This window comes from Hippocampus zosterae, chromosome 18 (genome assembly GCF_025434085.1).
Source record: "Hippocampus zosterae strain Florida chromosome 18, ASM2543408v3, whole genome shotgun sequence".
NCBI lineage: Eukaryota > Metazoa > Chordata > Actinopteri > Syngnathiformes > Syngnathidae > Hippocampus > Hippocampus zosterae.
In genome coordinates, this window is record NC_067468.1 from 12173764 (window position 1) to 12200176 (window position 26413).

Below are 26413 nucleotides of genomic sequence, written 5' to 3' on the forward strand. Positions count from 1 at the left end.
GTTTGTCAGAGTTAAATGATTGTTGTCGAAGTGTTCTTTTGTTCTTCACTGCCGTTTTTGTTTGTGAGTCACATTAAACCTGCGCAAGCGGACAAAAATCTTGCATCCATATTTCTTAATGTGTTCCTAGTTTTATGTCTTACAAGTGAAGCCCCCCTCCCCTCCCTTCCCCTCCCCTCCCCTCCCCTCAGCTGATAAGAAGAAAATGAGGAGATGATTAACTTTAAACTAACAACACAAACCAAAGCCATGCAAGACGCACTCTTGACAGTCCACCTTTGACCTGAAGGAAAAAAAAGTTTTAAAAAGGTAAAATAGCCATATATATTTAAATATGTATATATATATGTGTGTGTGCGTATACACCTATATTTATTTATTTTCCAGCAACTTTGGTGTCACCCAGAGTCTCCGAACGGATGTGACAGGGTGACCGTGTGTGCAAAGCAGGTTAGTGATTCACTCTCGCACATATGACCTCCGAGCAGTGTCATCTTGAGGTGTCGTATTTCTATCCCGCATATTCTAGGGCAGAGGTTACCGTGAGCTTTACTTCGCAACAAAAGGAGCTGTTTGAGAGTGATTTTGCAGAAAAAGGCAGGAAGTTGCTCCAATTATGAAAGAGCAGAGGTGGCAAAAATGTGTTGAAGTGGATGAGACAAGTGATCCATTTTACGATTTAAATCTCAAGGTGGTTCTGCGGGTTTTGGTTACCTGCATAAAGGCTCCTACCCCTATTTTGGGTCTGTGCGCTGCCTGTTTCCCTTGACAACAGCCCCCCTATAACAAAGCTTTGAACGACAGACAAAACTCACTTGTATTCTTTGGCGTTCGACTCAGCATGACTTAGATTTGTTCTTGATTTTACTGCTTGGTGCTTTCTACCGCCTTTATTACCGAGTCGTCTTACTGTTTATTGTGTATGTTAAATCGCTCCATGTACAGCACTTTGTATGCAGCGATGGCTGTTTGAAAGTGCTCGATAAATACTGTTGACTTGACTTGACAGTGCTGAAGTACTGTGTGTACCGAACTGGATGTTTAACGCAAATGTGGATGTGGTTCTCCTCGTATACAGTTGCATATTTTTTGGTGTCGTAACAAGCGCCTATATTGCCCCGAGCTTCTCGAAAACGCCAACTGTCTTTTTCCACCTGCGTCGATGTATGGACGTAGTTCCTCTCCTGCGAGTTTTTACTTTTTTTTTTAACTTCCTGTTTTGCTGATTTTAAAAGCTTCTTGGGTGTAATGGTGGGCGGCTGTGACGGGTCCGCTCGAGGCGTCTTTTGCTGCTAAAATAAACATGACCCTCTTACAACAGACATACCGCTCATAAAGCGCAAACCACGACAAACCGGTTTTGGCCGTCCCTTGTGATGAGCCACAAAGGAGAGAGAGCGGCACCGGGAATGCAGGGCCAAGCCAGGATTCAAACTTGCTTTCATTTGCTGCTTTAATTGTTATTGTTTTTAAAACCCTATGAAGGGAAATCAAGAGGTTTCTACAATACAACAGAATGCATTTTACGCAACTGCTGCAGCTGTCACGAAGCGCTTTAAAGCACGTTTGTTTCGCAACGCATGACATGTAAGATAAATGCAGAAGAGTTGCAGACTCAGAATTATGAAGCACTGATTTGTGGAGATATAGCATTTACGTGTTTTTCAGCATTTCAGCTTCCTTCTTTAAGGTGCGGCTGAAAACTGGCGGAGTGACACAATTTGGAACGGGATATAAATTGCCTCGAAGCAACTTGATAAAAACTTTCGGCGCCTTTGTTTGAATCAGTGATGTCACAATTGCGACTTACTTACAGGTAGGTCCCATTTCTCCCACTGTAGCAATCAGTTAGCAGTCGCTAGCTTAGCGCGATACATTTTTATTGTATCATTAAGTACGGTAAAAAAAAAAACAACAACAACAAAAAAAATTCTTTTTGTTCTTTCAATTGCATTGACAGGTTGTAGATCACATCAATGGTAGGAAAATAAGTTTTATATCACAATTTTTTTTTTAAACTTGGATCTATATTCTTTTTATATGCAACATACATATTTAGCTCACTTGCACTTTAAATTGAAAACTCCTTTCAAGCGCAGCCGCAGAGCCATTAGTATTGCAAGCCGTGCGTCCCGACCCGGGACTGCTGCTAAAAGACCACCATTCATGCACGACCGGGGAGCCGGCGAGGAAAGAGAATGAGCGAGCGTGGCCGAGATCACACACAACATGCCACCCCGCTGAGATTCGCTCATTGAAAAGACACAGCGGTAAAGTAAGTGCACTTATTTGTTTTATTGTATTTTATTTATTTTGTTCCCTGTGTATGGAAACAGACCTGAGAGATCGGCATAATAACAACAACAAAAGAAGAGTAGTGGAGTAGTTGAAAACGCTGCATCACGGTCTACAACGTCACATTTGACCAGAAAGTCATAAAATCGAAACGACATAGAAGAGCAGACAGGAAAGGGAACATTCTGGGTCAGGTACAAAAGTGATTCATTAGTCCTTCGGATCACCATCGGAGCCGTGCCCGCTGGTGGGCGGCACCATGTGGGTGCCCCCCAGCTGGTCCCAGTGGGAGAAAAAAGGCGCAAAGTTAGTGGCGGGCCACCGGTGGTGGGCGTCATGCTTTGGGGCGCCCCCCCAGAGGCCGAAGGGCACCAAGTTGTGCATGGACCACGGGAAGTCATAGCCGCAGTGGTCCTCGGTGGACACGTAGACGTTGACGACCATGAAGCCCCACGTGGTGAGGCAGTGACACCGCAGCAGAACCGGATCCACTGTGGCCCAGAAGCCCACGCTGACCAGTTCCCAGCCCGACAGGTACTGCGTGACCAGGCTAAATGGGCGCCGGTACTCATGGTGCACTGCGTGGAAGGTGCGGTAAAGCCAGGGGACGCGGTGGTGCAGCAGGTGCCAGAGGTAATACTGAAAGTCGAAGACCAGCATGCAGCCCAGGATCCCCAGGGAGAACTCCCAAAGGGTGGGCGCCTGGGGAGGCAGTGGGGTGGGTGGCCTCCACAGCCACTGGCCCACAGCGGCAGGGAAGATGTAGAGCATGTGGTTGTAGGCGGTGACACCCAGCGTGGTCCCAATGGCCGGCCAGGTGACGGGTCTGTCCGGATGCAGCCGGTAGCGGTTGACGCTGGGCCAGGCGGGGGCCAGCAGGTCCAGCGCCGTGTAGACCCCAACCAAGAGGAAGTAAGTGGAGACAGAGAGTGCCACGGGGAACAACGGGCTCCTAAGGAGGTTGTGGTGGTTCTGGCGAAGGTAGTCCCAGGCTGGCTGGAGGACCAAACTGGACCCGGGGGGGCCCGCAGTCACGTTGCTCGCCCCTGACATCCGGGATGAAACCACCTCGGCTGGAAAGAACATTCACGGCGAATCGTCTGGTGATGCTGTGCCAACTTGGACGGTCCGACCGGCTAAAGCTTTTATGTATATTCAAGCCCCACCTACCGTGCACCCCGAACCACCCCCCACCCCCCATCTCCGCTTTAAAAAAAGGGCGCTCTGTAAAGACCCCTTTTCATGGGCACAAGGATGGCAGCCAGCACACGGGACCCGCAGACGCTCTCATTTTTTAGTCGTCCGTTTGCTCTCCCGAAAACGAGCAGTCGCTTTATTTTTTCATTACAGCAAAATTATATAATTGATGGTCAATTTGGTCATTTGCAAGACAAACTTGTTGCAATTTGAAATTCTATACACATTTCTATCTATTTTTATCTAATGTATCTACTATTCCGTCTTTTTTTTCTAGTCTCAAGAAGCCCTGCTTGAAAGGACACAGGAAGTCAGCCATTTTGGATCAAGGTAGCTCATTTAGGGTCATTTTCGCCATTTCCGTGGCTACCTCAAAGACAAACTTGTCCAAGAGATTTTGAAATGTAATAGGTGGACACAAAAAAAAAGCACCTGAAGCCAAATCTGGAGCAAAGCAAGTCTGCCATTGAGGTTTAAATATCTTGTTTGAATGTCATTTGGGCCATTTCTAGTGGTCACACTTGTCCTCAAGATTTTTGTCCGATTGCTACTAAACTTGAAGCGAGTGTACTAAAGAAAAGGTCAGAGCATGAACAAACGTCAAGCGTGTATCTTGTAGTGTGGAAGTGGGTTAATATGTCTCACACAAGGACACACACACACACACACACACACACACACACACACATTCCTGTAAGACTATATTTGTGAGGTCCGGGTAACTCCAGATAGGGAGTGAGGACCACCCTTTCTGAAAGGTTTAGAGAGGAACTACTCTTAGATTTGTACACTAGATGTCACCCCAACTACTTTCCCCACTTCAACTTCTTTAAAAAACAGAGCAATAAAAAGTAGACTTGAAACTGAAATCATAGCAGGAGTGAGGACTCTGAATGGGCACATTCAAAGTCCTCACTCCTGTTGTGACTTTGGTTAAAATATCTTATCTTTTTTGGTTTTGTTGCAGTTAAGCATACAAATCAACTTTTGGTATGGCCTTCAGAGTTTTTCCTCTCTTATTAACCTGCAATTACACAGCAGACATTTTGTATTTTAATTTTAAAAAGTGTGAGTAGTCTGTTTTATGAATAATTTGATAGTTTCAACTTAAGATAAGCAGAGTTCCTCATTTATACATTATATATCAATCACAACTTGAACCGATTGATTGCTGTACAGTTACTACTACAATAAAAGTGACCCATGCTTTGGCCAATTAATTTATGGAACTAAATCAAATATATTGTAAAACTTTATAAGTACATGTCAACATTAAATCTCACCTCAAGTAGAACATTTTTAACAACACTGCTCAGGAAGAGTAGAAAAGAATTGAAAAAAAAATACTCCAGCAAGAAAATTTAAATTTAAAAATGAAGAACTCGAGAAGCAGATCTTTTCTTGAAGTTCTTTACGTCTTTACAGGTTCTTTGAGCCAAGGCCTGCGGCTCTTTCATTTTGCAGTCAGTGCATTGTTCTTGCTTGACACCCTTTTATAAGTCTCCCCAGGTGTTTTTCCACAGCAGCCTTTTCTTCTTCATTCCATGGTCTCCTCAAATTTGCTCTGGGAGACCCTAAATATGATGACAATTGCAATTTAATGATACTCACAAAGACCACCTTGTGATAGCTTTAAAATGTGGATTTTATACGTAAAAAAAATAAAAGTACTTGTCTTTTTCTCCAATTTAGATTTTGCCTGCTCTTTGGGTGCAAGTTTTTTTCCATCCATCCATCATCTACCGCTTATCCGGGGCCGGGTCGCGGGGGCAACAGCTTTAGCAGGGAAGCCCAGACTTCCCTCTCCCTAGCTACTTCTTCCAGCTCTCCCCGGGGGATCCTGAGTCGTTCCCAGGCAAGCTGGGTGACAGTCTCTCCAGCGTGTCCTGGGTCTCCTCCCGGTGGGACATGACCGGTACACCTCACCGGGGAGGCGCTCAGGAGGCATCCGAATCAGATGCCCAAGCCACCTCATCTGGCTCCTCTCGATGTGGAGGAGAAGCGGCTCGACTCTGAGCCCCTCCCGGATGACTGAGCTTCTCACCTTATCTCTAAGGGAGAGCCCGGACACCCTGCGGAGAAAACTCATTTCAGCCGCTTGTATCCGGGATCTCGTTCTTTCGGTCACGACCCATAGCTCGTGACCATAGGTGAGGGTTGGGACGTAGATCGACCGGTAAATTGAGAGCTTTGCCCTTTGGCTCAGCTCCTTCTTCACCACGACAGACCGATACAACGTCCGCATCACAGCAGACGCTGCACCGATCCGCCTGTCGATCTCCCGCTCCCTCCTACCCCCACTCGTGAACAAGACCCCAAGATACTTGAACTCCTCCACTTGGGGTAAGATCTCCTCCCCGACCCTGAGGGGGCACTCCACCCTTTTCCGACCGAGGACCATTGTTTCAGATTTGGAGGTGCTGATTTTTACATCCCAACCGCTTCACACTCGGCTGCGAAACGCTCCAGTGAGAGTTGGAGAGCCCCGTTTGAAGGAGCCAACAGCACCACATCATCTGCAAAAAGCAGGGATGTAATACTGAGGCCCCCAAAACTGACCCCCTCAACGCTTCGGCTGCGCCTAGAAATTCTGTCCATAAAGGTTATGAACAGAATCGGCGACAAAGGGCAGCCTTGGCGGAGTCCTACCCCCACTGGAAACGATTCCGACTTACTGCCGGCAATGCGAACCAAACTCTGACATCGGTGGTATAGTGACCGAACAGCCCGTATCAGGGGGTTCGGTACCCCATACCCACGAAGCACCCCCCACAGAACTCCCCGAGGGACACGGTCAAACGCCTTCTCCAAGTCCACAAAACACATGTAGACTGGTTGGGCGAATTCCCACATACCCTCAAGGACCCTGCTAAGGGTGTAGAGCTGGTCCACTGTTCCACGGCCGGGACGAAAACCACACTGCTCCTCCTCAATTGGAGGCTCGACTTCCTGACGGACCCTCCTCTCCAGCACCCCTGAATAGACCTTACCAGGGAGGCTGAGGAGTGTGATCCCTCTGTAGTTGGAACACACCCTCCGGTCCCCCTTTTTAAAAAGAGGGACTACCACCCCGGTCTGCCAATCCAGAGGCACTCTCCCTGTTGACCACGCGATGTTGCAGAGGCGTGTCAACCAGGACAGCCCCACAACATCCAGAGCCTTGAGGAACTCCGGGCGGATCTCATCCACCCCTGGGGCCTTGCCACCGAGGAGCTTTTTAACCACATCGGTGACTTCAACCACAGAGATAGGAGAGCCCACCTCAGAGTCCCCAGGCTCTCCTTCCTCCAAGGAAGGCGTGTTGGTGGAGTTGAGGAGGTCTTCGAAGTACTCTGCCCACCGGTTCACAACGTCCCGAGTCGAAGTCAGCAGCGCCCAATCCCCACTGTACACAGTGTTAGTGGTGCACTGCTTCCCCCTCCTGAGACGTCGGATGGTGGACCAGAATTTCCTCGAAGCCGTCCGGAAGTCCGCTTCCATGGCCTCACCGAACTCTTCCCACGCTCGGGTTTTTGCCTCGGCGACCACCGAAGCCGCGGTCCGCTTGGCCAGTCGATACCCGTCAGCTGCCTCTGGGGTCCCACAGGCCATAAAGGCTCGATAGGACTCCTTCTTCAGCTTGACGGCATCCCTAACTGCTGGTGTCCACCAGCGAGTACGGGGATTGCCGCCACGACAGGCACCAACCACCTTACGGCCACAACTCAGATTGGCCGCCTCAACAATAGAGGCACGGATCATGGTCCACTCGGACTCAATGTCCCCCGTCTCCCCCGGAACATGGGAAAAGCTCTGTCGGAGGTGGGAGTTGAAACTCCTTCTGACAGGGGATTCCGCCAGACGCTCCCAACAAACCCTCACTATACGTTTGGGTCTGCCAGGACGGACCGGCATCTTCCCCCACCATCGGAGCCTACTCACCACCAGGTGGTGATCAGTTGACAGCTCCGCCCCTCTCTTCACCCGAGTGTCCAGAACATGCGGCCGCAAATCCGATGATACAACTGCAAAGTCGATCATCGAACTTCGGCCTAGGGTGTCCTGGTGCCAAGTGCACATATGGACACCCTTATGTTTGAACAAGGTGTTCGTTATGGACAATCCGTGACGAGCACAGAAGTCCAATAACAAAACACCACTCGGGTTCTGATCGGGGGGGCCGTTCCTCCCAATCACGCCCCTCCAGGTCTCACTGTCATTGCCCACGTGAGCATTGAAGTCCCCCAGCAGAACAATGGAGTCCCCAGCAGGAATGCTCTCCAGCACACCCTCCAAGGACTCCAAAAAGGGTGGGTATGCTGAGCTGCTGTTTGGTGCATATGCACAAACAACAGTCAGGACCCGTCCACCCACCCGAAGGCGGAGGGAGGCAACCCTCTCGTCTACCGGTGTGAACCCCAATGTACAGGCACTGAGGCGGGGGGCAATGAGTATGCCCACACCTGCTCTGCGCCTCTCACCGTGAGCAACTCCAGAGTGGAAGAGAGTCCAACCCCTCTCGAGAGAACTGGTACCAGAACCCAGGCTGTGTGTGGAGGCAAGTCCGACTATATCCAGTCGGAAATTCTCTGCCTCACACACCAGCTCGGGCTCCTTCCCTGCCAGAGAGGTGACATTCCATGTCCCAAGAGCTAGCTTCTGCAGCCAAGGATCGGACCGCCAGGGTCCCCGCCTGGACTCGAATCTGCAAAGAAATGGGACGTCCCTGATTTGACACTCATTGTCAAATACGTTGCATGCATTTTAACTGGTTAAATAATGAAAAAAGAGATATAGTTCCTCATCCAAAGCTTACCATCCAATTCAGTCTTCCCTCTTTTGGAGAGATGCTTTTCCCTTTTTGGGGCTAAAGGTCGATACCACCACATGAAAAGGAGAACAAAGTGACACATTTTACTAAATCAGTGTTGAACAAAAATATGCTATCAAGGCATTCATTTAGTAACCCAATTCCAGTGAAATTGGGACATTATGCTCATCAATCAAAACAGAATACAATGATTTGCAAATCATGTCCAACCTATATTTAAGTGAAGCATTACAAAGACAAGACAACATTCAATGTTCAAATTGGTACATTTAATTTTTTCCAATAATATTTAACTTAGAATTTAATGGCTGTAATGCGTTCTATAAAAGATGGAACAGCTAGCAAAAGAAGTAATGTTGAGAAATGCTCATCAAACCCCTGTTTGTCACATCCCACCGGTGAACAGGCTAACTGTGAATGGGTGGGTGCCATGATTGGGTCAAAAAGTAGCTATCCTGAATTCACAAGCAAAGATTGGGTGAGGGTCACCACAAGTTGAATCGTTGAAGGACAGAGTTTCACAACGTATAATTGCAAGGAATTGAGGGATTACGTCATCTTTGGTCCATAATATCAAAAGGTTCAAAGAATCTGGACCAATCAGTGCATGTAAGCGGCAAGGCCAAAAACAGATAACATTCAAAGGCCATGACCTTCGACCTATCAGAGAGCACTGCATCCAAAACCACCTTGTCCCAGCTTGTTTGGAACGTGTTGCAGCCATCAATTCCAACATAGTAGTGTAGCCAATTAAATAGAGGTTGAACATGACATGCAAATCATTGTATTATGTATTAAATACAAGTTCGTGCTTCCATTAAGAATAGAGAAGATTTACTGGGCAACATATAACATTTGAAAGGTATGTTACAAGAACATCTTGTATGATTTCATGCTAGTCAGTGTGAACCAACCGACATAATTAAATTTTGTTAGACCAATGCAAATATTTGGCAGAAATAAAATACTGATTCCTGATTCAAAATAACCATCATCCATAAATTATCTTCCCCCTTCAAGTGCATTCCAGTGGCAGCCAGTGAACGAGCCTGGTCTCTATTGAACGCGAATAGCAGGGGTTTCGAAAAACAACTTTTATATTGATAGATTACATTGTCCAGTGTGGGCAATGCATTTGATAAATGAAATGGTAAGAACATGAATCTAAATACAAAAATACCCAAAACAATGCTGTAATCGATCGTGTAATATTGTACAGTAGAAATTTTTGTTGTATGTCATTTCATAGTGCTTTAGGTGCTAGAGTGAATTTACGCCGCATTATTTCCCCCAAGAAACATTTGATTTATAACGGCTAAAAATACACAAGGATTAAATATAATTTATATATGTTCCTCATACTGCGTGACAACTGACCGGAACAAAATATGGAGAAATTAAAACTCTTGACATGTCCATTCATCCGTTCTGCCCCCCCCCCCACCCCAAAAGCCGACTGCCCCCATGTCGAGCGTTGCCACGTACAAAGTTACACCAGTGTAGCCCCTGAAAACAGCTTAAAACGGAGCAAATGTAACCCTGCTCAGGAGGTGGTTTAAACATTTACTCTGGAGTAAATGCTAGTATGCGGGGCAGCACCGATATAAAATGGGACGTGTGAATGCTACAGGAGTAGACTTGCTACGCGTGAAAAGAGTTGATTACATACGGGTAGAATGTGTTGCTTTCGTGCTCGTTTGTACTTCTGTCATCTTTCCTTTTGTAGGAGACTGGACCGTCTCAGAGTTGATTGTGTAGTTTGTTCCTTTGTTATGTGTTCACAAACCCCCCCACAGAATTTATTTTGTGATTCCTTATGTTTCCTTTCCAATTGCCTTGCCATCTTTAAATTTGATTGGCCACAGTAGAAGCAATAATGACTTCTGTGCCAAACTCGTTTGCCTTCCCTTTTTGTAAATGCTTTTATGGTTAAAGAAGGATCTTCTTTGCTCATATTTTGTTTTTACATAGGTTAATGGGTTACCTTCTTTACGAATTGCAGACATGACTGTGCTCCTCTGCTTCATATGTCTGATGACTTGTAGAGTCTTCACTGGATGTATCATAAGAGAACCATTTTTCTACCTTTGGATGGAATATCTCCTCGTCATCACTCGACTCAGAGGATGTCTTAGTTGGTTTGTATTCCTCATCTGATCCAAAAAGACTTGAGTCAGAATAATCACCATCTTCAGTGGGATTGTCCATCTGTTATTAAAAAAAAAAAAAAGATCAGAAAATACCATTGCAATTCATGATGTTAGAGAATAGTACTGATAATTCAGGCTTACATGACAAGATAGTTCTGTGGGATAAAATATTAATCGAACACATAAACATGGCAAAACAGAAATACCTTATAGAAATAACTCATTTTGTTTAATATGGGCAAATAAAGCATTTGAAACTGACCGGGTAATCAATTAAAAGTCGACTTATTATAATTTTTAAAAATGTCTATATCACTCATTTCCAGTGCTTGGCAAAGATAGGTAAGTGCCGAAACCAAATAATGGTATCAGGCTGATACCGGCATTATTTTAAGGTTATCGTGGAGGCTGCCAATACCAGCAATCGATATTTCAGAAAATTAAAAACTTAATAAATGTAAATTTAATACTGTACTAGTTGCCACTACACATTTGGCGAATCATCTGCGTCACAAAGAGAGGCTTATTTCCAAGTATTTGGCAATCCAATAACAATGATGGCCGACACAGAGTGCGGAGAGAACAATTTTCCACGTGAGCTGTATCCAGGTCAATCTTTTCATACACCTATTAAGATGCAATTTCTGTATATAATTACAATATTTACATTAATTCTTTGAACGCATCATGTGTACTTTTTAATCAAATTTGTTTGAATTCCTTCCACGTTCATCCTATTATATTCCCAGAAGAGGAAATTTCTCTTAGTATGTGGCGACTAAAATGAACGCATATTCACTAAATCTCTGCACGCCAGAGCATTTTTTTTCTCCTTGAATTACATCAACATTCATCCACCAATTTGCCGATTAACGTCTAATCACTAAGTTGATATGAGTATGATAAGGTTAAGATTCATGCTGAGAATGCATCACTAGTGTGTTTTTATAAGCCTGGGCCAATAACTGGTTTGACGTTTGAAAAGTCAAAGTTTCAATCACCACTAATTCGGCTTTGCCAATAAGGATATTTGGGATCAATAAACGATGAGCGAGTGTGGTTACAAATCGCAAAGGTTGATGACAGTGACAATGTATGTTGCCACAAAAAAAAATCATCAAAATGTCTCCATAAAATAGTAGAAAGCTTAACAAACATAGAAAATATGCATCTCTCCTCATATAAGTGGGGGGGGGGGGGGTTTCAGCCCAAAATGCATAGGTTTTGGTGATCCACACATTTAACCTTTATTATTATTTTTTATTTATTTATTATTTTATTTTAACTTTTGTGTTGATAATGGTTCACAGTATAATATTTCGTTCAACCCACTTCGTTATCTGTAAATTGCTTGGTATTTTAGATCGTCTTTTTGCAGTTACTTTCTGTATATGGAAAGACACTGGTTCCATTTGCAACTAATTCTCTGCTCAACTAAGATGGCGGCGGCGGCGAAAGACGCTGGGTCATTTGCAACTAATTTTCTGCTCAACTAAAATGGCGACGACGACGACGGCGAGACGACGGCGGGGGGGGGGGGGGTGGGGGTGGTGTTAAAACTTGATTTTACCACACCAACGGCCTATTCTGTGGCGCTGTATTGTGTGTCTGACGGCCTATTGAAAGTTTATTGTTTGAGAGGAAACTTTCTATCTTGGTGACAACTCCTTAGGTACAGCATAGTAGAGTTATTCATATAGTTGGTTTCACTCTAATGCTGATATAACACGAACCTTTGAGCCTGCCCGAATTACTTAGAATAACTAACTTGTAAGAAAATATTCAAAACTTGAGTGTCTTACCTGCTTTAATTCTGAAGTATTTGTCACTTTCTGGGGTTTTCTCGATGATGCTGACTCGTACGCTCACTCTTCTCAACGCCTTCCTTTTGTGCAGGTAGCAAAGCGCGCGTTTCCTAATTGATGGTCAGCGAGTGTGATGTGGGGGAGGGTAGCTGTAGAAACTCGTTTCCTGCAACGTAACTGTGACGTTTTGGGGTGTGAAAACAGCCCCGCCCCTTCATAACCAAAACTCCTTCACTTTTCCTCTGAGGTCCGTTTTGAAGTGGGGCATAGTAAATGTCAAGCAATATCAACATATTTTATGAAATCTTGTTTACACCAATGTCATGTACTCCTAAAATGAGCACAGCATATATACATGTGTGTGTGTATACATACTGTATATATATACAGTATATACACACACACACATATTTTAAAAACGACTTAAAATATTGTAATTGTTCTGAAAGCAACATTATTCCCAAATGCTAATATGGAATTGTGATGAAACATCATTATTATTTACTTATTGGATGCAATTCGTATTATACAGTTTCGATGTCCAAAGCAGAATAAAACGAATTAGATTTTCTGGGGACACGACTGCAACACTCAACTCTTCTTGCAAAGCTTTGTTGCTGCTGTATGAACCGCGCTCCTAATTGATCACGTGCTCAAACTAGTGTGGGGGAGGGGATCTGAATAAACTAGGTTCAAACAGTGCAACTGCAAGGGTTTGGAGCTGGGAACAGCCCCTCCCCCCTTCATGGCCAACGATAAACTAAAATTGCTCAGCCTTTAACTTTTATTTTACTCTGCGGTCTGTTTTGAGGGGAGCATGATAAATTTCAAGCAACATCTATATGTTTCAGCAACTGTAATAACACAAATGTATATACCTGTTCATATTTTTTAAACCAGACTTAAATATTATAATTGTTCAATGAAACATAATTACAGTAAGTATTGCCATCTATGGACTTCTGTCAAACGAAAATTCCCTCACCCAGAATAAAAATCTATGCATTACACATTTGAGTACGATATTACATTATATGATTGCTTCAGGAGTATGAGGTACCGAATCCCCTGATGCGGGCACTTTGGTCCCTCCACCACAGATGTCAGAATTTGGTTCACATTACCGGCAGTAAGTCAGAATCGTTTCCAGTGAGGGTTGGACTCCGCCAAGGCTGCCCTTTGTCATCGATTCTGTTCATAAACTTTACGGACATTGGCAATTTCTAGGCGCAGTGTAACTGTTGATGGGGGTCCATTTTGGTGGCCTCAGTATTACATCTCTGCTTATTGCAGATGATGTGGGACTGTTGGCTCTTTCAAGCAGGGCCCTTCAACTCTCACTTGAGCGTTTCGCAGCTGAGTATGAAGCGGTTGGGATGAAAATCAGTCGGAAAAGGGTGGAGTTCTCTCTCCGGGTCGGGGAGGAGATCTTGTCCCAAGTGGAGGACTTTAAGTATTTTGGGGTCTTGTTTGCAAGTGAGGGCAGGAGGGAATGAGAGATCGACAGGCGCAGCGGTGAAGCGGCTGCTGCTTGCTCTGCGCGCTTTGTATCGGTCAGTCGTGGTGAAGAAGAGCCAAAGGGCGAAGCTCTCAATTTACCGGTTGATCTACGTTCCAACCCTCATCTACTGTCATGAGCAATGAGTCGTGACCGAAAGAATGAGATCCCAGATACAAGCGGCCGAAATGAGTTTTAAAGGTGTTCCGGGCATGTCCCACCGGCAGGAGGCCCCGGGGACAACCCAAGACACGCTGGAGAGACTGTGTCACTCAGCTGGCCTGGGAACGTTTCAGAATCCCCGGGAAGAGCTAGGAGAAGTGGCTGGGGAGAGGGAAGTCTGGGCTTTCCTGCTAAAGCTGCTGCCCCTGTGACCCGACCTTGGATAAGCGGTGGAATATGGATGGATGGATATTACATTAGTGATCGATTCATAACAACGGACGAACGTTCCGATAAATGGAACCTGGAAGCCATACGGAAGCTCGAATTAGAGCAAACTCAAGCAAGTCCCGTTCGATACCGCGGAATAACTGTCTGCACCACTTTTTACTCTCTTTGGCACAAAAACAGCAGAATCTCTCTATTAGCATGAGTTTACTGGAATCGTGAACGACTTTCTATTCCATTCATTTACATTTACGTCCTGTCGATCGTTGCATCCAAACAAAGGAATGGTAATGACTGTGGAAGAGAACATGGAATGCATCCGATTAGATGCTCAAAGCAAGTTGCTTGTGGCTCGACGGACTGTAGAGTAAATGAACGTTTCCTGGAATGCTTGACCTGCTATCATGCTAACTCAACTCAACATTATTTATAGAGCACTTTCAAACAGCCATCGCTGCATACAAAGTGCTTTACATGGAGCAATTTAACATATACAACAAACAGTAACGCAGTCTGTAATAAATACGGTAGAAAGCACCGAACAGCAAAACCAAGAACAAATCTAAGTCATGGTGAGTCAAATGCCAAAGAATACAAGTGAATTTTGAGGCGCGTTTTGAAGATGGGCAGCGAGGAGGCTTGCCGAATGTTCAGTGGGAGGTCATTCCAGAGAGAGGGACCAGCAACAGAAAAGGCTCCATCCCCTCTGAGCCTCAGTTTAGTTCTTGGTCCTTCTAATAATGTCTGGTCCGCAGATCAGATGAGGTCAGCGAGGTAAGGTGGCACGAGGTAATTTAGAGATTTGAAAAGGTCATTTAGAGATTTGAAAACAATTTGCGCTAACTGGAGCGCTAATCAGAGAGAAGGCGAGTTCCATCGCGCTATGGGCATGGAGGACTTTGAAGGGTCCCGTGGATGCCTTCAGACATTTGTTGCACAACATCAGCTGAGCAACGCTGTCTTGGGTGGTGATCGAGGGGAGGTCAAGTTCGAGATAGTGAGTGATTGGAAAGAAAAGCCACCAGCTGTTATAGGTCTCATTTTGGAGCAAAGAGCTCTCATTTTGTGACTACTCTTGTTATAATGTATTTTGTTCATATACCTGTACTGTATACTGCCGGTTTTGTGTTATTTGTGTTGTTGGGGCATATATTTTTGCATTTTACTGCTTGTGTTCTTACACATGTATTTTGTTAACACACTTGCATGTTCATAAAGGACGTGTACCGTAGTCATGTCCCACATAAGGAAATTCTGTTATCAAGACTGATTGAGCAACGCAAATATGATTTCTTACTAAAGAATACTTACTGTTGTTACTTATTGGATGCAAATCATAATGATCCAGTTGAAATGTCCAAAGCAGAATGAAACAAATTGGATATGCTGGGGACACTTCTGCAATACAGTACCTAACTCATTTTTTCTTGCAAAGCGTTGTGGCTGGCTTCTGCGCAGCTCTGCTAATTGAAATGTAAACAAACTCATGTCTGGGGGGAGGGGTGCTGCAAAAACTTCGTTTTGGAGCAGGTTAACAGCCGCTCCTCTTCATGGCCAATGACCAAGTCAATTATCAAAATTGCCACAGCCTTTTTGAACTTTGAGGTCTGCTGTGAAGGCGAGCATGATAAATTTTGAGCAACATCTACATACTGTATTGGAGTAACTAGGCTCACCAATGTCACATACTCCGCGCACACACAGTATATTTAAACTGACTTACAATTTTACAATTGTTTTTAAAGCAACATAATTCCAAACTCTAATATGGAATTTAGATGAAACAATTATTTACTTATTGAATGCAAGTCATATTTTCCAGTTTCAATGTCCAAAGCTGAATGAAATAAATTGGATATGCTGGGGACACTTCTGCAATACAGTACCTAACTCATTTTTTTCTTGCAAAGCGTTGTGGCTGGCTTCTGCGCAGCTCTGCTAAATGAAATGTAAACAAACTCATGTCTGGGGGGAGGGGTGCTGCAAAAACTTCGTTTTGGAGCAGGTAACAGCCGCTCCCCTTCATGGCCAATGATTAAGTCAATTATCAAAGTTCCCACAGCCTTTGTGAACTTTGAGGTCTGATGTGAAGGAGAGCGTGATAAATTTTGAGCAACATCTACATACAGTATTTGAGTAACGAGGATCACCAATGTCACATACTCCTAAAATAATTACAGCAAATAAAATTATATATATGTTCACAAACACAACCGCACACACAGTATATTTAAACTGACTTAAAAATTTACAATTGTTTTTAAAGCAACATAATTCCAAACTCTAATATGGAATTTAATCGTTTCTTGGTTTCTTGGAATTGGAATTCTTTACTTATTGAATGCAAGTCATATTTTCCAGTTTCAATGTCCAAAGCGGAATAAAATGAATTGGATTTTCTGGGGCCCTCCGTGAGTCGTCACCTTACCGTGGTGGAGGGGTTTGTGTGTCCCAATGATCCTAGAAGCTAAGTTGTCTGGGGCTTTATGCCCCTGGCAGGGTCACCCATGGCAAACAGGTTCTAGGTGAGGGGCCAGACAAAGCACGGCTCAAAGACCCCAATGATGAATACAATAAATGGATCTAGGTTTCCCTTGCCCGGACGCGGGTCACCGGGGCCCCCTTCTGTAGCCAGGCCTGGAGGTGGGGCTCGTTGGCAGGCGCCTGGTGGCCGGGCCTACACCTATGGGGCCCGGCCGGGCACAGCCCGAAGAGGCAACGTGGGTCCCCCTTCCCATGGGCTCACCACCCATGAGAGGGGCCAAATGGGTCGGGTGCAATGTGAGCTGGGCGGCAGCCAAAGGCGGGGACCCTGGCGGTCCGATCCTCGGCTGCAGAAGCTAGCTCTTGGGACATGGAATGTCACCTCTCTGGCAGGGAAGGAGCCCAAGCTGGTGTGTGAGGCAGAGAATTTCCGACTGGATATAGTCGGACTTGCCTCCACACACAGCCTGGGTTCTGGTGCCAGTTCTCTCGAGAGGGGTTGGACTCTCTTCCACTCTGGAGTTGCTCACGGTGAGAGGCGCAGAGCAGGTGTGGGCAACCTCATTGCCCCCCGGCTCAGTGCCTGTACATTGGGGTTCACACCGGTAGACGAGAGGGTTGCCTCCCTCCGCCTTCGGGTGGGTGGACGGGTCCTGACTGTTGTTTGTGCATATGCACCAAACAGCAGCTCAGCATACCCAACCTTTTTGGAGTCCTTGGAGGGTGTGCTGGAGAGTACTCCTGCTGGGGACTCCCTTGTTCTGCTGGGGGACTTCAATGCTCACGTGGGGAATGACAGTGATACCTGGAGGGGCGTGATTGGGAGGAACGGCCCCCCCGATCAGAACCCGAGTGGTGTTTTGTTATTGGACTTCTGTGCTCGTCACGGATTGTCCATAACGAACACCTTGTTAAAGCATAAGGGTGTCCATATGTGCACTTGGCACCAGGACACCCTAGGCCGCAGTTCGATGATCGACTTTGTAGTTGTATCATCGGATTTGCGGCCGCATGTTCTGGACACTCGGGTGAAGAGTGGGGCGGAGCTGTCAACTGATCACCACCTGGTGGTGAGTAGGCTCCGATGGTGGGGGAAGATGCCGGTCCGTCCTGGCAGACCCAAACGTATAGTGAGGGTTTGTTGGGAGCGTCTGGCGGAATCCCCTGTCAGAAGGAGTTTCAACTCCCACCTCCGACAGAGCTTTTCCCATGTTCCGGGGGAGACGGGGGACATTGAGTCCGAGTCCCATGTTCCGTGCCTCTATTGTTGAGGCGGCCAATCTGAGTTGTGGCCGTAAGGTGGTTGGTGCCTGTCGTGGCGGCAACCCCCGTACTCGCTGGTGGACACCAGCAGTAAGGGATGCCGTCAAGCTGAAGAAGGAGTCCTATCGAGCCTTTATGGCCTGTGGGACCCCAGAGGCAGCTGACGGGTATCGACTGGCCAAGCGGACCGCGGCTTCGGTGGTCGCCGAGGCAAAAACCCGAGCGTGGGAAGAGTTCGGCGAGGCCATGGAAGCCGACTTCCGGACGGCTTCGAGGAAATTCTGGTCAACCATCCGACGTCTCAGGAGGGGGAAGCAGTGCACCACTAACACTGTGTACAGCGGGGATGGGGCGCTGCTGACTTCGACTCGGGACGTTGTGAACCGGTGGGCAGAGTACTTCGAAGACCTCCTCAACTCCACCAACACGCCTTCCTTGGAGGAAGCAGAGCCTGGGGACTCTGAGGTGGGCTCTCCTATCTCTGTGGTTGAAGTCACTGATGTGGTTAAAAAGCTCCTCGGTGGTAGGGCCCCAGGGGTGGATGAGATCCGCCCGGAGTTCCTCAAGGCTCTGGATGTTGTGGGGCTGTCCTGGTTGACACGCCTCTGCAACATCGCGTGGTCAACAGGGAGAGTGCCTCTGGATTGGCAGACCGGGGTGGTAGTCCCTCTTTTTAAAAAGGGGGACCGGAGGGTGTGTTCCAACTACAGAGGGATCACACTCCTCAGCCTCCCTGGTAAGGCCTATTCAGGGGTGCTGGAGAGGAGGGTCCGTCAGGAAGTCGAGCCGCCAATTGAGGAGGAGCAGTGTGGTTTTCGTCCCGGCCGTGGAACAGTGGACCAGCTCTACACCCGTAGCAGGGTCCTTGAGGGTATGTGGGAATTCGCCCAACCAGTCTACATGTGTTTTGTGGACTTGGAGAAGGCGTTTGACCGTGTCCCTCGGGGAGTTCTGTGGGGGGTGCTTCGTGGGTATGGGGTACCGAACCCCCTGATACGGGCTGTTCGGTCACTATACCACCGATGTCAGAGTTTGGTTCGCATTGCCAGCAGTAAGTCGGAATCGTTTCCAGTGGGGGTAGGACTCCGCCAAGGCTGCCGTTTGTCGCTGATTCTGTTCATAACCTTTATGGACAGAATTTCTAGGCGCAGCCGAAGCGTTGAGGGGGTCCGTTTTGGGGGCCTCAGTATTGCATCCCTGCTTTTTGCAGATGATGTGGTGCTGTTGGCTCCTTCAAACGGGGCTCTCCAACTCTCACTGGAGCGTTTCGCAGCCGAGTGTGAAGCGGTTGGGATGAGAATCAGCACCTCCAAATCTGAAACCATGGTCCTCAGTCGGAAAAGGGTGGAGTGCCCCCTCCGGGTCGGGGAAGAGATCTTACCCCAAGTGGAGGAGTTCAAGTATCTTGGGGTCTTGTTCATGAGTGGGGGTCGGAGGGAGCGGGAGATCGACAGGCGGATCGGTGCAGCGTCTGCTGTGATGCGGACGTTGTATCGGTCTGTCGTGGTGAAGAAGGAGCTGAGCCAAAGGGCGAAGCTCTCAATTTACCGGTCGATCTACGTCCCAACCCTCACCTATGGTCACGAGCTATGGGTCGTGACCGAAAGAACGAGATCCCGGTTACAAGCGGCCGAAATGAGTTTTCTCCGGAGGGTGTCCGGGCTCTCCCTTAGAGATAAGGTGAGAAGCTCAGTCATCCGGGAGGGGTTCAGAGTCGAGCCGCTTCTCCTCCACATCGAGAGGAGCCAGATGAGGTGGCTTGGGCATCTGATTCGGATGCCTCTTGAGCGCCTCACCGGTGAGGTGTTCCGGTCATGTCCCACCGGGAGGAGACCCAGAGGAAGACCCAGGACACGCTGGAGAGACTATGTCACCCAGCTTGCCTGGGAACGACTCGGGATCCCCCGGAGAGAGCTGGAAGAAGTAGCTAGGGAGAGAGAAGTCTGGGCTTCCCTGCTAAAGCTGTTGCCCCCGCGACCCGGCCCCGGATAAGCGGTAGATGATGGATGGATTTTCTGGGGAGCGGCCTGGTGAACTAGTGGTCCGCGTGTTGACCTCACAGTGCAGAGGTACCAGGTTCAATTTCAGCTCCGGCCACCCTGTGTGAAGTTTGCATGTTCTCCCCAGGTCTGTGTGGGTTCTCTCCAGATCCCACATTCCAAAAACATGCATGGCAGGCTAATTGAACAATCCAAATTGTCCCTCGGTGGTGAGTGTGAGCGCGGATTGTTGTTTGTCTGTGTGTGCCCTGCGATTGGCTGGCAACCGGTTCAGGGTGTCCCCTGCCTACTGACCGAAGACGGCTGGGATAGGCTCCAGCACCCCCCGTGACCCTTGTGAGGATAAAACGGATCGGAAAATGACTGGATGTATGTTACAATGAGAACTCCGACATGCCTGAGGGCGTAAATATACTTACAGTTTTAACTTTGTTAATTTAATTGCACTTTCCTATTTCTATTTAATGTGGTAGTTTGAAAATATAAATAAGAAGTTCCTCACCAATTACTCAGTACTTGTGATTCTTTCACTACGTACATTCATTCATTCATTCATCTTTCGAGCCGCTTGATCCTCACTAGGGTCGCGGGGGTGCTGGAGCCTATCCCAGCTGTCTTCGGGCAGTAGGCGGGGGGCACCCTGAATCGGTTGCCAGCCAATCGCAGGGCACACAGAAACGTTCAACCATTCGCACTCACACTCACACCTAGGGACAATTTAGACTGTTCAATCAGCCTGCTACGCATGTTTTTGGAATGTGGGAGGGAACCGGAGCACCCGGAGAAAACCCACGCCCGGGAGAACATGCAACCTCCACACAGGGAGGCTGGAGCTGGAATCGAACCCGGTACCTCTGCACTGTGAAGCCGACGTGCTAACCACTGGACTACCGGGCTGCCCCACTACGTACATATTTACTCTTATTCAAGGACTCTTTTTTTTTTACATGTCATATTTTTCAAAAGTAACACTAATACAATTGAGTGCACATTTATTCTGCCACCTCTGTCCTTGTGTCCTTATGGAAAAGATGAGACTGATGCCCTAAATATAATAGTAAATAATAGTTCCATCAGTAGTATACAATAGAATATAAAACATTACTCAGTAAAAATACTCACAGAGAGCTTTGCTTAATGTTAGAAATGTGCACTTCAAATTACAAATGTGGAGCTATGAAATGACAACTAAAACCTCAATATGTCGCAAATGGAATAAGTGTGTACTTCACTAAATTATTTTAGGTTTTTTATTTAGTGGTTTGATTTAAGGTGTAATTTCGGGTGGGTCTGAGGCCATATTCCAGATTTGGGTTTGCATAACAAGTTCTATTTCATAACAAGATGTTTGTTAAAAAAGTTAAACTTAGACAAATATTAGATATAATAAAAAATACATCATTGTTTTACTTTCTAATAAGCCCATGAGACTGTTTTCTATAGTTTCAGTTTTGTTGGAACAAAAATATTTCAGAAATCAATAGGTGGCGGTAGTGAGTAAAAAGTGTGTGTATTGAATTTAAATGAAAATACACACAAAAAATCATTTTTGGTATATTTGTGAGGACCTCTCTGAAACTTTGAGAGATGCCTATATAAACCCTCTAGAGGCCTTTAGAATGAAAAACTTGTGAGGACTGGCCTAAATGTCCTCACTTGTCAAAAAGGTCCTCACTACGTTGGTCTTATAATCACAGTGGTCCTCACAAGTATAGCCATACAAACACACACACACCCACACACACACACCACAAAAATGCTCATTTGAGGCTTTCAAAAGGGAAGTCAATCACACTTCCTCCCATTGTACGTCCATTGTGATTTTTTTTGTCTTCTTATATTGCGAAAATTTAGCATGATTTATTCATTTTTTGCATGATTAATGAGGTGTCATAATTCGTGCTGTGTGTCATTTCCTTAGTGTCTGACGTAATTGTCCTTGTCGTTACTTCCTTCCCTTACTCTGCATTGTGGTTGCCAAGGAAACGGCTGGGTGATTTTTTTTGGGGGGGGAGGAGGCACAATTTTCAAACACACTTTTCTTTTAATTTCAATTATTTATGGAAAATATTCATTTAAACGGGTGGCATTGTGGACGACTGGTTAGCACGCCCCCCTCACAGTGCAGAGGTGCGGGGTTCGATTCCGGCTCCGTCCTTTCTGTGCGTAATTTGCATGTTCTGTTGCCGGTAACCAGTTCAGGGTGTGCCCCGCCTACTGCTCCAGCACGCCCGTAAGCCTTGTGAGGATAAGTCGATTAGAAAATGGATGGATGGATGGATGAGTAGATTATTTTAAATTTGAGGTTAAATGGGGGCGGCCCGGTAGTCCAGTGGTTAGCACGTTGGCTTCACAGTGCTGAGGTACCAGGTTCGATTCCAGCTCCGGCCTCCCTGTGTGGAGCTTGCATGTTCTCCCCGGGTCTGCGTGGGTTTTCTCCGGGTGCTCCGGTTTCCTCCCACATTCCAAAAACATGCGTGGCAGGCTGATTGAACACTCTAAGTTGTCCCTAGGTGTGAGTGTGAGCGTGAATGGGTGTTCGTTTCTGTGTGCCCTGCGATTGGCTGGCAACCGATTCAGGGTGTCCCCCGCCTACTGCCCGGAGACAGCTGGGATCGGCTCCAGCACCCCCCGCGGCCCTAGTGAGGATCAAGCGGTTCGGAAGATGGATGGATGGATGGTTAAATGGCCGGTGGCTTGTGTTGTCTCCAAAGGGCCTGTAGAGAGCAGTAGAACTCAACACAGTGGTGTCTGAATCTGTCCATCCATCCATCCATCCATCCATCCATATGCACAGTTGGTGTGTGTGTGTATGAATACATGTCAATATGTTTATTCACATAGTCTGCAATATACCATAGACTATAAACATGATCATACTTTAATGCCTGTCACACATTATATACCGCACTCGCATACTCTCTTGAGGGACAAAGTCAACTTGAGGATGTTGTGTTATCTTTGCAACTACCTCGCGGATGCCACAGAGTACAGTCCGTCAAGCAGCCCGTAAATAAACTGCTTATCTGTTGTCCCGCTATTTCAATTTATCTCAGCGACATGACAATAACAATCATTTAATGATGCTCGCCTCCTGCTGCTGCAAGAGTTTCGTCAAGTCTAACAAATGGAAACCTGCTGCGGCTGCGAGTGGAAGAAAAAAAATGTCCTGCGGGGCTCCTCTTTAGGGGCTGGCTGCTATTCTGGTTGGCGGCTGTTAAGTCAGGAAAATTAGAAAAGGATGAAAATCACCGTGGTTAAAAAATAAACCTGGCTTCAGAGCCAGAAAACAAACAAAGTCATTGAATCGAGAGATCTGAGTCTATTCTCTTTCAAGCTATTGTGCAAACCGAAGTGTCCGAATCAACAGTGTTTCCTTACAAGTGCATTAAATGAGTTTTCCAGTGAGGCCGCGAACTGGACTCGTCCGATTCAGTTTTTCTGCTCATTCCTAAAACTCAAATCAGTAAACCTCCACATCCAAATGTGTTTCTCGGCGAGTCTGTTAACAAATCAGATTCTGTCGTCTTTCCAGTGATTCCCGCCAGAGCACTCATGGTATTCTGTTTAATACAGACTGAGGAACCTTGATTCTCTGAGAGGGTTCAAATCCTCCAAGTCACTTAGAGCAGGGACTCACCTATGTGACTCACCTCACATCCTGCGATCATTGCAATATCAACCCCCAATCACACGGGAGAGCATGGAATGATTGAACACCGAGATGGAGAAGGCGGTGTGTAGGCTCTCTCGCACCCTTGGGGGGAAGTGGAGGCAAGGTCACATTAGCAATTGTTTTGTTTTCCAAGCACGCGGCTGGAAAGGAAGATGGTCGCCATGGATGCTCTCGCCTGTGGAATTAATTACCCCGTCGGGCGGACCCCTCCAGCTGTCAACGCCAACTCCCCCCATTTGTGGTTCCCTTCCTGACAAACAAGTCAGCCGTCACACCTGAACACCTCCGCTCCCAGGTAGGACTACTCGTCTTCTTCAGCTTCTGCTTATTTGGGCCAGCAAGATGCCGAGTCAGCTGGAGGGCGCCATGGACGCGCTGATCGCCGTCTTTTACAACTACTCGGGCCATGACGGAGACAAGTATAAGCTGAATAAGGGGGAGCTCAAGCAGCTGCTGCACACCGAGCTCACGGACTTCCTCACGGTAATCCTTTGACCCGTCGTCGCGCTTTTTCTCTTCGCTTCATTCACGGAGTCACCTCGTCTTTATTATATTGTGCTTCGGGGAGGTTTCGGGTCATGTTTCAGAGAGCGACTGTATACAGGAAACGATGAAGGCATCTTTTGACCTTGTCCATCACCAATGAGATATGTAGTAGACAGCGGGGGTTGTCCAGTTGTTGAAGATAAAGCCCCCCCTGAGCCCACGTGATACCAAATAGCACTTTCGGTGATTGAGACGGTCATCTGGAAACAGACATGTTTATTTTATTTTATTTTTTTAGTTTCTTGTTATCATCCCGCATGTGAATGGAAGCAAAGGCCTCAGCTGCTGGCGCGTCATCGGCGTCAACCGGGGCCCCCCGTCACTTCCAAATATAGATGCTGCCATGATGTCATCATAGCCCCGTGGGGGGCAATCGCATCTGAGTGCAGGGATAGTCTTGTTTCATTGCATTTAAATCATAAAAGCAGTGAAAGCTTAGAGCGATTAGTATTTTTTTTTTCAATTTGAATGAATTGAAAACAGTAAAAATGTATTCAACTAAAATGTATTATTATTGAATAAAAAATATTCTAATGTCTTAAATTGTAGATCATATTTAAATTTAGCTTTATTTTCAACTCAAAATACATATTTTAATATATTTAAATACATTTATTGTATTTAGTTAAATACTTATTTAAAATTCAAATAGAATTCAAAAAATCTTACTCTGGAAAATTAAAGAAAAAATCTTTTGAACTTTTTTTTACACATCTCAACTTCTCTCACAGCTCATCAGTACAGCACTTGTTTGAGAGTAAAGAATATATGACTGTGCGAACTGTTATATTGTCTGTCCAAATGTGTTGCTTCACTATTAGTGTTCAGTGCATTGCTTAAAGGGTTATGGCAGTAAAACATAGATACTTTTTAGTGTTAGCATTAAGCTACGAGACTGAAACGCTAAGCTCTGTGGTTGTTTTAAATACACACGTATCATTTAATAGTAACAGTGACAGTGAAACTTTAACTGGGAGTGCTGCTTATTGTGAAATGAAGTTAAGATGAGTTGCAATTTTGCACTTGGCTGGCAGTTGTAAATGAAAAGGTACCGTTGTAAATGACACATCTTCAAGTTCTTGAGCATGGTGTAATTTATTTATGTATTTATTTATTTTTTTTCAGTCGCAGAAGGACCCACTGCTGGTGGAGAAGATCATGAGTGACCTGGACTCCAACAAAGACAACGAGGTGGACTTCAATGAGTTTGTTGTGCTGGTGGCTGCGCTCACCGTTGCCTGCAACGACTTTTTCCAAGAACAGAATAAGAAGACCACCAAATAGATGTTCCCTTTTAAACCACAATGTATAGCTTTGTCATTTAAAAAAAACTGAATGTTGATTTGCATTGTTGTCAATAAATGTGATGATTTCCCTTTTATTTTAAAGCATGTCCTGGTGGAGTATCATTTTGTTTTATTTTAGTGACCAGCAAAGCTAGAAAAAAAATGTTTTAAATCCACACGCCTTTATCCCCTAACAAATTCCACCTTCACCATGACATCCCAGACATCATCACACACACGCACGCACACACGCACACGAGCAATCTTATTTTATTGTGTGTGAAAGCACATCTGTGTTTCCACACTTTGAGCTGATGCAAAACTCACACCCCGCACATCCTAGCGGCCATTTTAGACAAGCTGAAGCGACCCTCCTCCTAGAAAGCGTGACGCACGGAGCACCTGCGTCCAGTCGCGTCGGACCCTCACTTCCGACACACTTTCCCGCCTCAGGCACTGAATCCGACACTTCCGGCAAGGCGTAAAATCCAGAATAAAATAAAATATTCCCATTTCCCACCTTGTCATCGCTTGATTGGCGATGACATTTTCCAGCAAAATAAATTACGTAGGATGTTTTTTTTATACTCAAATGTGCCTTAGCTTTGATTGAAATGAGCGGATGCGGGCAGCCCGATGGGACGTCGTAATTTCGAGTCGTATAGCGCTGAAAAGGTTGCAATCAATCAAGACGTCCTTGGATAATTTTATAATTTACATTCAAGGGATTTGTTATGGCTGTTGAAGCACTGATGACAAAAAAATGTAGCTTGCCTTGATGCTTGTAGTTTGGGTCTTCAGAATTAATAAATGTGTTTTTTACGATACTAAACTCTATATTTTTTGTAAAAAATATATACTGTATATATACTATATATTTGCCACATAGCCAATTATTAGTTTTTTTTAAATTAAGCCAAGGGCCAATAAAAGTTTTTAAAAAATCTGCTGCAGACCCCTCTTCCTTACTCATAGATGTATTTTAAATTTGAAGCAAGCCAATTAAAAGGTTG

The 26413-nt window shown here is 45.9% G+C and overlaps 2 protein-coding genes and 1 long non-coding RNA gene across 10 annotated transcripts; 1 reads left to right on the forward strand and 2 right to left on the reverse strand.

Moving 5' to 3' along the window:
• The first annotated feature begins 1003 nt into the window (after nucleotides 1–1003).
• s100z (S100 calcium binding protein Z) lies at nucleotides 1004–25505 on the forward strand. 8 transcript variants are annotated; one of them, XM_052051730.1, is made up of 7 exons: nucleotides 1004–1816; nucleotides 2095–2275; nucleotides 3770–3822; nucleotides 23469–23628; nucleotides 23702–23829; nucleotides 23911–24051; nucleotides 25240–25505. In XM_052051730.1, the coding sequence occupies exons 4-7, from the start codon at nucleotides 23601–23603 to the stop codon at nucleotides 25396–25398; spliced, it is 456 nt and encodes a 151-aa protein (XP_051907690.1). In that variant the 5' UTR covers nucleotides 1004–1816; nucleotides 2095–2275; nucleotides 3770–3822; nucleotides 23469–23600; the 3' UTR covers nucleotides 25399–25505. The 8 variants fall into 8 exon arrangements, with proteins under 8 accessions (XP_051907690.1, XP_051907691.1, XP_051907697.1 ...); XM_052051731.1 differs by having other exon boundaries at nucleotides 2100–2275; XM_052051737.1 differs by lacking the exon at nucleotides 1004–1816 and having other exon boundaries at nucleotides 1998–2275; nucleotides 23907–24051.
• Nucleotides 2506–3381, reverse strand: LOC127591475 (cholesterol 25-hydroxylase-like protein 2). The gene has a single exon (XM_052051694.1). The coding sequence runs from the start codon at nucleotides 3379–3381 to the stop codon at nucleotides 2506–2508; it is 876 nt and encodes a 291-aa protein (XP_051907654.1).
• LOC127591536 (uncharacterized) lies at nucleotides 7753–12953 on the reverse strand. The gene is made up of 4 exons (XR_007959879.1): nucleotides 12255–12953; nucleotides 10388–10510; nucleotides 8288–8338; nucleotides 7753–8176 (listed from the first exon to the last, which is right to left on the reverse strand). It is a non-coding gene; the product is annotated as an uncharacterized LOC127591536 (long non-coding RNA).
• Nucleotides 25506–26413: the final 908 nt, after the last annotated feature.